General features: G+C 38.8%; 1 protein-coding gene across 1 annotated transcript in view; it reads right to left on the minus strand.

Moving 5' to 3' along the window:
• LOC131944043 (mucin-2) overlaps positions 1 to 15,335 on the minus strand; it is a 32,257-nt gene extending 16,922 nt beyond the window's left edge. Inside the window, exons 1-2 of the mRNA XM_059304502.1 lie at positions 14,890 to 15,335; positions 6,268 to 6,437 (exon numbers count right to left, since the gene is read on the minus strand). Coding sequence (XP_059160485.1) covers positions 6,268 to 6,412 — 145 coding nt within the window. The 5' untranslated portion in view covers positions 6,413 to 6,437; positions 14,890 to 15,335. The remainder of the gene's footprint in view (positions 1 to 6,267; positions 6,438 to 14,889) is intronic.
• Positions 15,336 to 16,095: the final 760 nt, after the last annotated feature.

The following is a 16,095-nucleotide window of genomic DNA, read 5'->3' on the forward strand; positions in this document are numbered from 1 at the left end:
CATTAAAATTACACTTAGATAAAAGTCTGTTAAACATGTGTTCCCAGCACGTCAAGTACAAATGTCCCATTAAACATTTGTATTACTTTCTCCTTCTGTTTATGTCTAGACAAGAATAAATGTCGTGTTTGATATGTTTAATGAGTTAACTTCCTTGAAGAAAAAAATTACTTCGATATTTTTCTCTTCCATTGCCCCTTACTTAAAATAAGCCTTACTTAATTAAGCATGGCTGGGTTTATTTTTTTATTTTTTTAATATATGTTTAGCACTAAATCACGGATTATGTTCTTAATGAAACACATGAACTCTTACTTTCCCTTCTGTTGAAACTATTCAGTATGAAAAGCAGAACACGACGCATTTTACTATAAATGCTTTAGAGGGCACTTGTCTAGTATAATATACTATATGATCAACACTATGCGAAATGTAAACCTACAAGTGTGTAGATCACATTGTTGGCTCATCGTGTATTGATTGATTTTAACATTGCAGTGATTTTGTAATTTACTATGCACTACTACAGTACTACTACACGTATAATACAGCGTAAACAATGTTTCTTCCAGACTTTTTTCTCAGGGGAGTGGGGAGCACTTCATATTGTCGGAGGTGGGGAGCGGTGGTGGTGGGACGGACTAAAATTTCCGGGACACACACACACTGGTAAAAGTATTTATTTTCTATATAAATTCCATTTCGTTCGTGTGGGGGGGGGGGGGGCGGTAGACGTCCTTCGGGGGCTCCCCCCTACCCCCCCCCCCCCCCCCGAAGAGATGCCTGGGAGAGACTCAGAGCATAAAGTGGCAAGTACATGTATCAATCAAAGCTAAAAATTCCAAAACCGTTGTACACTTAGCAATGGACAATGATTAGAATTAGAGGTATGAAATACATTTTGGCTCTAGTAAGTTAAAAAAAAACACAAGCTATATAATGTTATTTTTTTTTTGGATTAGTTGACATATTCAGTATATGAAATACGATGAAATACAATGCGCAAATTGAGATTAGTAATAAAAATATTTCCCCAATTAGATAGCCCAATCTAACTGCGCCAATATCGCACGCTATGTCTTGCTAAAGTATCCTCGACTCTTATCTAAGTAGGGCTTGACGGAATATTTTTGTAACCTCTTTCTTTCATATCTCCTTCCATTCAAAGTGCGTAACTCGTGATCTGCGTGCCATTCAATGGCGAAAGCCTTACACCACAAGCATTCACTGCTACACAAATGAGATTTTTTTTTTCATTGCGAGCTGAACGATAACTGGTTCAAAATTCTATTTTTGCCTTGGGTAATGGGTGAAGTTATGTTTCAAATAAAGGGGAGAATACTTTGTATAAATACCATACACTTATGGACACAAACCGAGGATTGAGATCAGGAACATAAACTCGGTGTGGCACGACTAGGCACTAGCTAGTATCACTTGAGCTTTTCTCTTGTATCCAGTAATTCCAGTGCTTATTCCAGACATTTTCTCCGGGGGGGGGGGGGGCGGACATTGTGAAAAGTATATATTTTCTATGTAAATCCCCCCCCCCCCCCCGAAGAGATGCCTGGAAGAAACTATACGTACTTCTATAGCGTACCTACAACGATATGCCAGGGCAAGACCTCGCCGGAACGGCTACTTTTGAATATAGGTGTTACAGAATTATGACATTTTCATGTACCTATAACTGTGGAGTCAGGGACGTCATACGGACTCGAGCTCGGATTCCAAACCCAAAACTTTCGAGTTAGCAGTCATAAGCTCTACTATTCGACCACGTCGTACCAAATTAGCTTTACACTAGACACCTGTGGCTGACCACTCCCCTTCTGCCCCACACCAAATACTGCCGGTCAAACTGCAATTCTGTAGCCACACCTGGCTGAGTCCTACTAAAACCTTCAGAGAAAGTCAATTTACTTCTCCTTCAAGTTTATTTCACATACGCTGAAAAGTAGCATCACCTAAAGACCAGGTGGTTTTTTTTTGGGGGGGGGGGGGGGGTGGAAAAAAAGATAATTTTTAAAAAAGGAAACCTCAAGGGCAACTTCCGGTTGATAAAACCTGGGCAAATAAAAATGTATCAGTATCCAGATTTGGCTTTTTTTTTTCTTCTTCTAAAGAGGCTATGTCTCAAAGTGAGTTCGGGGAGTGGGTGAAGGGGACGCGGTCTGATGAAGAATCAACACCATAAAGCAGAAGGATGTTTGCCCAGATTTTAACGGCTCCGACGGCGGTGGGGACAGCTGCGGTGTTGACCCAGCTAATCAAGGGGATCAGTGACCACCACGTGACCAGAGTGACGTAACGTCATCAATTAAGAGGGAACAAGGATAAATCTGAACGAGGATAATTTGTTATGAGTATTGATTTTGTTTAGAGATTGTCTTCCTTTTTGCTTTGAGACATGTAAGGGTCGTCATTATAAAGGTCACCCGTAAAGAAGGGAGGAGAAGAGGCGGTTGGATTTTGTGACCATGTATAACAAGTGGGGGATGACGGGAGAGTCAATATTTTGTATAATAAACAAAAGATATTCCCGATTTTTTTTTTAAATGGCGATTGGGTGAGTTTATGTCTGGGGCTAGGCTTAGGTAATTTTTGGGAGGGGGCCTTTTTGTGACGATGTGCGTCGATTTGAGGAGGGGGGGTGGAAGTACAAAAAAACCGACCAAAAAATAGCGTGACGCTATTTATTATAAACAGAGACACGCGCTTCTTTAATTATCTCCTAAAATATAATAACGAAAGATGTGTTATCAAGAGTTCTCTAACCCTTTATTTTGTTTTGTATGTTTTGTAAATATGTACAATAAACTTATATTGTCCTTTATCTCCTATATAATAACGAAAATGGTGTTATCAGGTATTCTACAAATTTTTATTTGTTTCGTATTTTTGTAAAACGTGTAAGCCTACAATGGACTAGTATTCTACGTCTCTCTTTAAATAACTCGGCCCCAATGTAAATAAAGGACAACATGTTTTGTACATAGTTGGTTATCCGATACCCCAGCAGTGAACAAATCTATGAACGGCCAATAATGAAGGAGATATCATATTCATACCCCCACCCCCGGGCTCTGTCTGTCTGTCCGCGTCTCACAGTGGAGTTTTTGTTAAACACGTTGATTGTGGTGTAGTGATACATTGAACTAGTGTGTAGTCCCTCGGTTTTGAATTGCTATCATGGTACGCGCGATTTATTCTTCATGCGGTTCCGAATTGGACCGGAATATTAAAACGATAGATTACGTCTGCCAAATATTTTAAATTCTTATAGTGACTTTACGAAAGATTCTTTTAGTGACTTTACGAAAGATAACTTCTTTTCCAAGTCCTATAACAGTATTAAAAGCTTATTTTCAACCTGTTCATTTTTTTCTTAAGACGAACTAACTTTCATATCAGCAAACACAGCCAAGCTAACCTCTTTTTACGTCAAGTTCGAAGGTGGAGGTCAAGGTATTTTTAATGTACCAAAAACTACGAGTTCAGGAAACGAGATATGCTTGTCTGATTCAAATATTTGTTATAGTCTGTGAGAAATACGTGGGGAAAGTCATACAAAAGAAACATACCACAGTCAGTGTCACGATGTTGTTTTAGTATAACCAAGGGCAATAACCGAACAGAGGAGCCAAGATAGAGAATTTGAGAGCTTTGTTTACTCAAACACAAGAGACAGTTGAGGTGACTGAAATGTATTCGAAAATGGCGTGTACGCTTACATAAATATCCGCTATCTTGAGAAAGAGATGTAATTGATACTTTATATTTCCCTAATTGAAAAATAGTACCCGATCTCATTTAGGCGTTTTTAACAAACATCCTGCACCTTCCTGTTTGTATATATATATATATATATATATATATATATATAAATATATATATATATATATATATATATATATATATATATATATATATATATATATATATATATATATATATATATATATATATATATATATATACACACAAATATTTACAAGTATATAGTTTGATACAGGCGACAAGAAGAGCCATTTTAACACTTACTTAGCAATTACATGTCTAAATAAAACTATCTCTGATTGACAATAATGAAAATACACATAATAAACATTACTATTATATTACAAAATTTAAAACAAGTAATAATAGTTTAAACATCGCACAGAGGAAAACAATCAAAATTTTAAAAATTAGATAAGGATAGCAAACAGTAAGGGGGGAGGGGGAATAAATGAAGTGGTAGGGGGAGTAATCGCTGAGTAAGGGAGATCATTATAATCGATTCAAATACGTAACGACACCTTTCTATACTCATTTGCATTCACTAGATGCGACAAACTCATATGAAATGAATAACTTAGCTGCAGGTACACATATGTAGCTATGAAACCTTATGTAAATAAAAAAAAATTTAGCAGGGTCAACACAGGTATAGATCATGGACGTCATGATGATTAATCTTGAGGGAGGGGTCGGTTTTGTACAAGGCATTAAATCGATTGTCACATGCGGAAAGTACACTCTAAACCTTAGAAAAACAATACACAAATACACAAGATAAAGGAAGATAATTTTCAATTACTTTCGGCTTAAGATTAATGCAAGTCAAAAGCTGGCACTTATTGTGTTTGGTTTTATTTTTATCAGCATTTTAACGACGCTGTTTTTTTTTAAAATCAAGATTATAAATGTTACAATGATTTATTTGTTGTTGTTTTTTTTTTTCTAGTTGTATTATAATATTGTTTAAAATCGTGAAATAATAATAATCGTCATTTTTAATATCAAACTACAAGTTCGGCAATTAAATAAAGTCTTGAAAAAAAAAACGTTCTTTTATAAGGAATTTTAGGATTTTAAGATCTTCGGCGCCTAGATTTTTATTTATTTTGTAAACAGTCCTTTTAAACGTTACAAACTGTTAAACAAGAGCTGGGTAATTGATTTAAGACAGGTCCTTTAAGTGGGCCCTCGTCCTGACAGATAACGGTTTAGCGAGTGTATTAGGGCCTATTTTAGTCCTGGGAAAACGTGTTTGTTGATTAGGCAAGTGGGGAGTGGCGGTAAGCAGAGGGGGGGGGGGGGGTGAATTGGGGAAGGGGGGAGCGAGAGGCTACCAAAAAGAAAATCATTGTAAAACGACTAGTGGTCCACATGCTTGTGTTTGTCCGGCGTATTTATCCTCCATCGTCGGAGGAGAAGATCACTACCTCACAGGGGTTGAACAAACGTGGGGGGACGTTGGGGGGGGACGTTGGGGGGGGGACGAGAGGAGAATGGTAGTGGGAAAGAGTCATGGACCCCCGCCCCGAACAAGATATTACGATATTAGTGCTAAGCGACGAGTAGTCCAATTGCATTCGACTGCCTGGTGTATTTATTTATACATCATCAGCGAAGAAAATGTCTACCTCAGAGGCGTTGACTAAATGTGGGTGAGGGGGAGACGTGGAGTTGAAAGGGGGGGGGGGGTCCATGAGATTCGACATTTCCTAAGCGAAGAGGGGTCCAGATGCATTTATCCATCATCGGCGTAGAAAATGTCTATCTCACAGGCGTTGACCAAATGTGGGTGGGGGAAGGGGAAGACATGGAGCTATAGAGAGGGGGGGGGTATGAGACCTCCAATTCGACATTAGTGCTAAACGACGAGGGGGTCCAGATGCATCAGACTGTCCGGCGTATTTGTCCACCGTCACTGCGGTGCAGAAGATCTCGATCTCAGAGGCGTTGACCAAACACGCGTATTAGTACAGGGCAGATACAAAACAGGTAACAGGGAAAAAAAACGAAAAGAAAAAAATAACGGTTTTCGTAGTTACTGATTGTAATTGACAATATTGAAAATGAAATCTTTTATTTTGATGTTTGTATTTTAGGATAAACTATGAAAAAAAAAACTATTATGCTTTCAGAAAGCAAGAGATATATGGGGTGGGGGTGGTGTGGTATGATTAATAGGGTTACTGAGCTAGTAGTAAATGGCGTCGCAAGGTGGGGGGGGGGGAGTTGGCAACTCATATAATGTTAAAAGCTTCTAAAACTTAACGCAGAATAAATACCCCCCCCCCAAATTAAAAAAAAAACAAGTATAAATATATTACAATTCATTTTTATTTTTAAACTTTGAACTACCCATCCCATATTAGTATCTTCTCATTAGTCACCTTAGCGAATACTTTAGTAAGTTTTGTTAATCTTCAACAACGACTGACCTCCGTGACCAACAGGTAAAACATAAAGGTATCGCCCTGGTACCTGACTTACCTGTGGAGGTCGGCGGAGCTTCACCCTGAGCCCTGACCTTGTCCACGTGTCCAAACAGAAGCGCGACGACCAGCGTCAACAGACAGATCTGGGTCAGCACCTTTGACCGACAGGCCTGCCTGGGTCGGTTGCTGATTAAATCCATATTTTATTGATCACCGGACATCGTCCTGTAAAAGAACAAAAATAAATTTTAAACTAGTCATACTGTAAGATCCGTACATATATTTTTAAACAATATTTCCGGACATCGTTATATAAGAAATAAATACATTTGTTGCAAGTCTTAGTGATCTTGTAGCCAGTGTTTCTTTCAGACTTCTTTTCCCGGGTGGGGGGGGGGCAGTTGATATTTTCGGGATGGGGGGGGGCGGGGCGGACAACATTTTCCGGGGGGGGGGGGGGGGGTACACTGGTAAAAGTATATGTTTTCTATATAAATTCCATTTCGCTCGGGGGGGGGGGGGGGGCGGTAGACTTTCTTCGGCGAGGGGGGGAGGGAGAGATGCCTGGAAGAAACTCTGCTTGTAGTATCCGACCCTCTATTTTTTTTCCAGACCCTGCCGGGTCATATAACAAATAATATTTTAAAGTGGCGGTACTTTAACAAAAGTATCAGTGGCGTCACGGGAAAGGTGCGATCCGCACCTGGTGACGCCATGTAAGGGGGGTGACACCAAGACGAAAAAAAAAGATAAAATTTACAGTTAAAATCATGTATTCGTCCGTTAAAATAACAAAACAGTAGGGGAGAGTAGTGACAATAAATCGAAAATGGAAAATCATTGGATGGGGTGGGGGTGTCACCCTCGGTTAAGGCATCGGGTGACACTCGCCCCAGTGGCGCCACTGATCAGTATACTGTAAACTGTATGAAATTCCATCCACCATTTTGGTTTATAAAAAAAAAGATATATAAAAGATAGCATTACAAGCAAGTATGGTCTCGATTGCGTTGTCGAATGAACAAAATCGATTCAAATATAAGTTCTTGATTACACATACATTGCACGAGTACCATGTGTGTATACATAAATACCATTTCCCGTTTCAAGGTATCGATTCTCAAAGACGTGTCGTTGAATCGATGTCGAATAAAAGTCTAAGCCCTATGAATATTTAAAGTAGCTGGGTTTTTTTTAAAGTCGAATCCCGTTAGGTTTTGAAACAGCAGGTGCGGTCACTCTTAATCAAATGTAGGTCAAGGGAGAGAATTAATAATTGCTATGTAAATTTATGTTAAAGACACCGTATCAAATCTAAAACGAAATTGTATTATTTAAAAGGGATGGTTTCAAAGCCGTTTTCAAAAAATAATACATGCGTTTGAAAGACAGCGTATCAAATCTTAATTTGTTACGGTTATTTAAGCGTTGTTTACTAGGCATTCGTCCAATCAATTGCGTAGGTGGTTACATCCTCAATGCAGCTGTTTTTTTTGTTGTTTTTTTCTTTTTGTAAGGAGATACTGTCACACACAACAACAGCAAGCCCTCGACAAAGCCCGTGGGCGAGCTATCTATTCTCGCGATGACAATCACGCCGTAATGCGATGCGTGTTGCATCCTGCTAATTATAATCAAGGCGGCCACTGCCAGACGTCACGTGATGTCATTCCAGACACGACCGTTGAATGCTTAAAGCACGACCACAGAGGGTGGGCCGTAATTGAATAGTGTGAGGCTCCCGTGGTCACTGATATAAAGACGATAAAACAAAGATCAACTTTTAACTTGACCAGTGGGGATGAAGGGTAATGTAATTATTTCAAATATGGTGGTCAATAAGGTGGGCAGGGCAGATCAAAGGACCATTTTCAACATGAATATAGAGGGGAGGTCTTTGGTACCAGAAGTGACATAATAAAACAGATGAGGGCGGAATGTTTCTTTGACTTCGGCACATGGAGGGATAGTGTGGTCAGCACTACGCATTCTGGGTACAGAATTTTATCGTAATTCTTCACACATCTTCATTTCAGATAGCTCTGTGCTTTTACATGTCCATTCGTAATGAGAAAATAAGCTATGACACACGTGAAAACGATACCAATGTAGGCCTATATTGGTAACAGAGCCGTATGGATCATGCACCTGTTGCATATTAAATACATGATCCACTCAAGCAGCTTGTGGTTTAATCACAGCAGGCCAGCAATTAGGTGTAGAAGGTAGATTAATTATAAGAGACAGTCTGGTCGGTAAAATTTGCGTGTAAAAAACTATGTAATAAACTGTCCCATTTACATATTTGGAAAGTATCAATACACTAACATACGTTTTTACGACTTTGTTTCTTTAAATGACTGTATCCTTATATTCGGTGGCGTCACTTGTTTGGGTAGCACCCCCAACTTAAATTACTATATATATATATATATATATATATATATATATATATATATATATATATATATATATATATAACAATAGGAAGTTGAGTGTCATCCCCATCCCCGATGGTGTCATACTGTGATTTACGTCCCTGATTTATAACGATTTCAGCCAGCTTTCTATTTGGATAGACTTTAATACACACAATGACTCAATGGAAGTGACAGATACATTTAGTAAAACAAATAAACAGAAATATGAATGACGTCACGAGGGTCGTGTTCGCCTCGAGTTAAATATTTAAGAAGTGTCAATCGCGTAATTAAACATTTGAATAGTGTTGAATAATAATATATATACTATAGCCTACATAATATGATCAATGTGTCATACATTACTGCCTTATTTATCGTGACCTGATTTATAATGAACACACCTCCCCATATCCCCACGAACACACGACTAAACGTAACCGTTCAAAGCTTCATTGAATAACTTGTTACGTAAAAAAGAGGTAATTTTTTTTTATTCAACCAGGGATTTTTTCAAATTAACGCTATTTGTTACAGATAATTCGTCTTGAATATAACGCTGTCTACTTCAAATACTTTGCGTTAAACTTAACTCTAACTCTTATCTATGTCCCCCAAATATGATTTTCATTTCACGTTCGTGCACAAGACACATTGGCAGATAAGTAGAGTTCATCTGTTTCAGTGACCTCTGCATATGAAAGTATAGTTTGTCAGCACTATGCCCAGCCGCATTATTTCCCTAACATGAGTTAGGTACCAATCAGAGCTGAGTGGACTGAGAGACGTTCTACTGACGTGATACCAGATTCGAACTCGAGACTTTTAGGTTAGCAGTCTAGCGCCCTTCCACTAGGCCATGCCGTCCCATAGTCCCGTCCCCCCAAATACTCTGCGTTCAACTTAACCCCGACATAACCGGAACGCCCCCTCCCTTCCCCCCCCCCCTTAAAAGTTATCAACTACTCTGACGTTCATCCCGACTCCCGGGAGCCCCACAACACAGGATTAATCGCAATCAAACCAAACCATCGTGTAACAACTGACCACGATGAACAATACAACAGACACAGCGTCCATAGCAACCAGCATCGCTCTGTCATTAATCAATACCCAGCCCTCGATGTACCCGTACCCTCGACGCTGTTCTCGGTAGGAGAGTAAATTTTAATGAGACACCCAATCACGAAACACTCCCTACAAACACTACACCTTGCCTGTACAATAAGGCAAGTACCGGTACATGCCAGGTTTTGTGTGTGTGACTCACATTTATTAAGACACACAAACAACTACGTAAACAAAACAAGACCTTGACAGCCACAATAAAGCAAGACAACAATACTGAACATACAAATAAATAACATAAAAACAATATTGTTCTGAATTACTTTAGTTGCAAACAACGTGTTTTATTTTTATTTGGCTGTATACATGATATATTTTAATAGTCTGTATTTTATATTTATGTTTGGAACTTTTCAGGGGAGTCGCCATTTAGAAGTTCAATATTATTTAGACATATTCTTAAAATAGTGACAAATGAAAGATCTATATTAACTAATGGGAAACTTCTACAACGACCAGCGAAGAAAGCTTTATAATGACCGTGATGAAAGTTCGTGCGAATCACTTAATGAAATATAAATGGTGTCCCCTCCCTCATCCACTAGATGAAAGTAGTAAACACAGTGGCGTAGTGGCATTTAATGGTGTCAACCCCCCCCAGAGGCGTAGCGACCCTTGCCGGGGACAAACTTTCATATTTTCGATTTGCACCCCCCCCCCCGTCTCAAACTTTCGATTTGCACCCCCCCCCCCTCAAATTTTCTCTATATATTTTGCTATTTTTTGTCTTGGTGTCACCCCCCTAAATGGTGTCACCCGGTGCGGTCCGCACCACACCCCCACCCCCTCTCGCTACGCCTCTGTAACCACATATACATGCATACAGATCTAAAATTCGCAATGAAAACCTTAAGGTAAAATACAAATATTATATTTAGTATCATGATGTGTATCTGGAATTTTTTTTTTCATAAAAAGAATGTTAGATATGGAGATTTATTGTATAAACAAGTGCTGTGTAAATATGGCGACTGGTTGCCAAGGACGCAGGGACTGATAACGAGCACGGATTTTCTCACATTGTCCCTGTCAGCCGTTTGACTTTCTCTCTTGGCGAAATGTTTTTATCTTCTGAGTTTGATAGAATATGTGAGATACACATATAATGGTACTCACCACAACATGCGAGGCCTGCTAACATACAAGGGTCGTTATACAACATACGTGGCTAACTTATGTGACATAGGTGGGTCCCTATACAACATACGTGGCTTGCTAGCATAGGTGACATACAACTTCGTCACAATACAACATACATTTATACGTAACACAGAAACGTCCCCATACAACTCCCGTGGTTTGCTAACATAGGTGACATACATATATTACAACTTAAAAGGGTCACCATACAACATGCTTGGCTTGCTAACATACATGACATACAAGGGTCGTTATACAACATACGTGGCTAACTTATGTGACATAGGTGTGTCACCATACAACATACGTGGCTTGCTAATATACGTGACATACACGTGGCTTGCTAACATAGGTAACATACATATATTGCAACTTAAAATAGTCACCATACAACATACGTGGCCTGCTAACATACATGACATACAAGGGTCATCATACAACATACGTGGCTAACTTATGTGACATAGGTGGGTCACCATACAACATACTTGGCTTGCTAACATACATGACATACAAGGGTCACCATACAACATACGTGGCTAACTTATGTGACATAGGTGGGTCACCATACAACATACGAGGCTTGCTAACATACATAACATGCAGGGGTCATCATACAACATACGTGGCTAACTTATGTGACATAAAAACGTTCCCATACAACTTCCGTGGCTAGCTAACATACGTGACATAGAAGTGTCATTTTACAATATACTTCTGTATGTTCACTAAAATACGTGATATTCAAGGGATTTCAGACAGAGTATAAATGTTAAAACATGTGATGTTACAGAATCCTCAAATGACATTAAATAGTCCTTTAAAAAAACATGCAAAAAAAAAAAAAAACCTACAGGAATTAACTTTTCACTAAAATACGTGACATTCAAAGGTTCTCAACATAACAAAAGTTCATCAAAATCAACTGTGATGCATTGCTTTATTGGCAGTTATTATCCATGAAGTAAATACATACGCTGCTCTTCTTTCCTTATACAGACAAATTCAATGTAAATACAGTCGGCTGATCTATTTTTACCGTGATCAATAACATAGAATAACTTTCTGGGAAATCCCGATACTGTTTTATTCTAAGTTGCACGAAAAAGGAAGTCAAATACTGCATAAGATTGTATAAACCTACATATACAAATCTTCAGATTAAGATAAATAGCACCTTCACTTAAAAGGGGTCGTCCATAAATGACGTTACACATAGAGGGGGGTTCCGTAATTTTGTGACGGTGTGTGATGAGGGGGAGTGGGGGGGGGGGGGGGGTTCAGATGGTGCAACGTCACACTTTTTAATTTTAAAAAAGCAATGTTAGAAAATGAATTTTAGACGTTATTTCGCGTTTTAGAAAACTGTTTTAATCAATTGCAATAGGAATTGATTAAAATACTCTATTTTGACTTAGTTCAGATAACATTTTGGAAAAATATCGATGTTATAAGAAAAATTCAACTGCAATTTTGACGGGGGTTGTAGGCTGAGGTGTGACGTTTTTTTAAGGGGGGGGTCTGGCTTTTTGTGACGATGTGTGAAGGAGGGGAGGGAGGGGAGGTAAAAATCGTCCAAAAAAGCGTGATGTCATTTATGAATGATCCCTTAAAGGAAAATAGTACTTCTCCCCCCCCCCCCCCCCACCCCCGACGAGATGCCCGAAAGAAACATTCACCCTAAACCTTGCCATACTCCAAAATATCTTTAGACCTTACACTAGATATAACCCAAGTCAATAAAACCTCGCATGTCAACTAAAAAAAAAACATCGATGTGACACTGACACTATTACCATTCCAGGAATGGCGCACATTAAAAAAAAAAACTAAACCCCGCCTTTGTCCCCTGCCCACACTGGCCTTTCACTACCTGGCGCACCTTGTTCTGTGTTCAGTTATCAGGTAAAGAAACAACGACTGTTAGTCTCGCGATAAGATGAACTCAGCTCCTCTTTATGAGCTCTTAACGTGTGTACATACATGTTTAAAGGTTTGGTTCTCTTTGAGAACTCCGTAGGTCTCTGTTCAAGGCTAAACGTTATACAAAAACTACGCAGCCTACATACCCAAGGCTAAGTTCTATATTAGAACTATGCATATACCAAAGACTAAGTTGTATAAAAGAACTATGTATAAATCCAAGACTAAGTGATATATAATATAATAACTGTATATAAATCCAAGGCTAAGTTATATATAGGAATTAAGTAACCTATATACCACCCAAGGCTAAGTTCTATATAAGAACTATATAAGCTAAGTTCTATATAAGAACGATGTATATACCAAAGACTAAGCTCTATAAAAGAACTATGTTTATATCCAACGCTAAGTTATATATAATAATTATATATATATATATATATATATATATATATATATATATATATATATATATATATATATATATATACAAGACTAAGTTATATATATAGAAATTAAGTAACCTATATATACCCAAAGCTATGTTCCATATAAGAACTATGTGTATATCCAAGGATGCTCTATTAAAGATCTAAGTATTATATACAAGGCTTAGTACTTTTTTAACCGCACATGTTATATCGAATCAATGGTATAATAATATCACTGCTCTAAATATGACCCCCCCCCTCCTCCCCACACACCCTCACACTAAAACGGTACATGCAATCCCTAAATGTAAAAAAAAAGTAACATTTCATTCCAGCATAGACACCCCCCCCCCCCCCAAATTGGACAGACGAAATCAAAACCCGTCTATTCCTATCACCCCAGCCCTCAGTATAACCCTAACCCTTGTCTTGTTGTTGCCAAAGGGGTAACTATTGCTCTCTAGTACAAGTAAGTAGTTAGCTAACATGGCACTCGCCACTAAACTCCTCCCCCCCCCCAAGTTTTTCCAGGCATCTTGTCGGGCAGGGGCACCGCTCCCCCCCCCCCCTAAAAAAAGAAATGAAATAGAAACCCTGTCCTAGAAAAATTTAGCCCCCTCCCCTGGCCAAAAGTCTGAAAGAAACGCTGACCCCCCCCCCCCCTCCACTCACAACGTATCTGTTTAATAAGACACCTTTTTATTATCACTTTCATTATCTTTTTAATGTATCTCTAAATTCTTAACTAGATCCACGCTAAAACCAAAGACAACACACTGAAGTAGGTCCGTTATTTATTTTTTTTACACTTACGTGTGACAGTTATTACTAATTGTACAGACACGTTCTAACCATAGGGTTATTGATTAGCCTTACTCAGTTGTCAATATCGAGACTTTATTAGAGTTAATTGTGAGCTATTGTAGGGATGGCCGATTGCCGCAACTGTGTAGGCTTCGGGTTAGAACATTGTGTTGTTTATTATTTAGGGAGGTATCTAAATACGTAAATAGATATGGTAATAGTTGATTAGCCATAGACAAGTTATTCGTTATATTGGCTAATAATATTAACTGTAAATCCTTTGCCTAATCCTAACCAACTGTTACAGTTATGTCTTTTATGGGCGAGTTATTTGTATAATTGTAAAGCCTACGAGTAACACTACTTTTAAATAAAATAATAAAACAATTAAGCTTACAGATCTGGTAAAAGTAGGCATATTTTAATAACTAACTAGTCTATACTCGCTACAAATCTAGACTCAAGTAACATAGTCTCACTAGAGTGTGATTATAGGCCTGCTGTCAATACGACTAATATGTCGTTAGTATCTTGGTTAAATGATGGCTTAATTACTAATTTACTATGAACAGGGAATAGACAAACACATAGATCTAGATCTAGATGTAGATTCTATACATACATCTATTTATGATTATAATATTTAAACGTAAAATGTTAAATACGTAGGCCTGCTAATCTTTTGCAATCCGCTTGAGTGTCGACACAGTTCACGTCAGCTACACACCCGTTGAGAGTTACGATTATGATGTTATTGAATTCAAAACATCGACCCGAACTCGCAAAGAAACCCTCAGAAAAAAAAGCAATAAAAAAACTACAACTCACCTTTTAAAGATTGTAATCGCACTTCACAGGTAACAGATGTAGATCCTGAATATCACCTAGATTTTTTGTCCATCTTAGAAATAGTCCGTGTTTTTTTTTTCAAATGACCAGTGTGTTAAAAACCTTCAGGAGAAACACACCAAAACAAAAATCTCTATACTCCGACGAGTGAACTGTGAGCACAACACACCGGTAGTGGTTTGTTTTGCTTTCTTTACTCCATTCCGTTACATCGACTCGGCTCGTCTGCTACACAAGAACGAGACGCGACCCCCACGTGTGTGAATCATCCAATGGCTATCGATATTTCAAGGCTATGAAAAAAAAATAAAGCAATAAAAAACGAAATCGTTTTGTATAAAAATAAAAAAAAATCGGATACACACAAGTATTGATATGCTAACTAGCCGGCGTGTATGAACGGTTTGTTTATAATTGTTATCAAACCGTTTAGTACCAGACAGGAAACACAATACTACCACCCGCCCCCCTTTTTTCTTTTCGATTCGTCTTCTTCACGCGCGGGCCGGCGAACAGCACTCGACAAGCCTCGGGTTGGTGGGGGCTAGCGCGCGAAATCTAAATCCGCTTGTCATTTTTTTCTCCCCACGTTGTTAGGCATGCTCGTAGATTTGGTTAGGGGGGTCGTCCATAAAACCCCACTCCAAAGAGAGAAGGGAAGGGGGTAGTCATTTTGAGACAGTGTGGTACGCTGGGGGAAGAGGGCAGTAAAGTGTGTGTGTGGGGGGGGGGGGGGGTCAGAGGGGGAAGGGGTGATTCAAGGAATATGCTTTTTTTCAAATATTTTGAAGGTCCACCTTAAAATATTGAAATCACGATGGATTTCTAAAAATTAATTGTGGGGTTTTGAGGGGTGGGCCTGGGGAGGTTAATTTCTGTCGTCATTGTAGTCTTTGACGATGTGGCTATGGGGACGGGATTTGGAAAAGGGTGGCGTTAGTTGGGGTGGGGGGTTAGGGGGTAATAAACCTCAGTGTTTCTTTCAGACTTTTTTCTCATGGGGGGAACGATGGACATTTGAAAAATTCGGGGGAGGGGTAGACTAAATTTTCTATATACACTCTATATCGTTCGAGAGAAGAGCGGTAAACGTCCCTGGGGGGGGGGGGGGTAAATCACATTCTTTACCAACTACTGTCGGTAAAATAGTTTGAGAACCATTTCATTCAATAGGACAAAAAGTAA

Source organism: Physella acuta, unplaced genomic scaffold (genome assembly GCF_028476545.2).
Source record: "Physella acuta isolate Inbredline_101_S28 unplaced genomic scaffold, ASM2847654v3 ptg000477l, whole genome shotgun sequence".
NCBI classification, from domain to species: Eukaryota; Metazoa; Mollusca; class Gastropoda; family Physidae; genus Physella; species Physella acuta.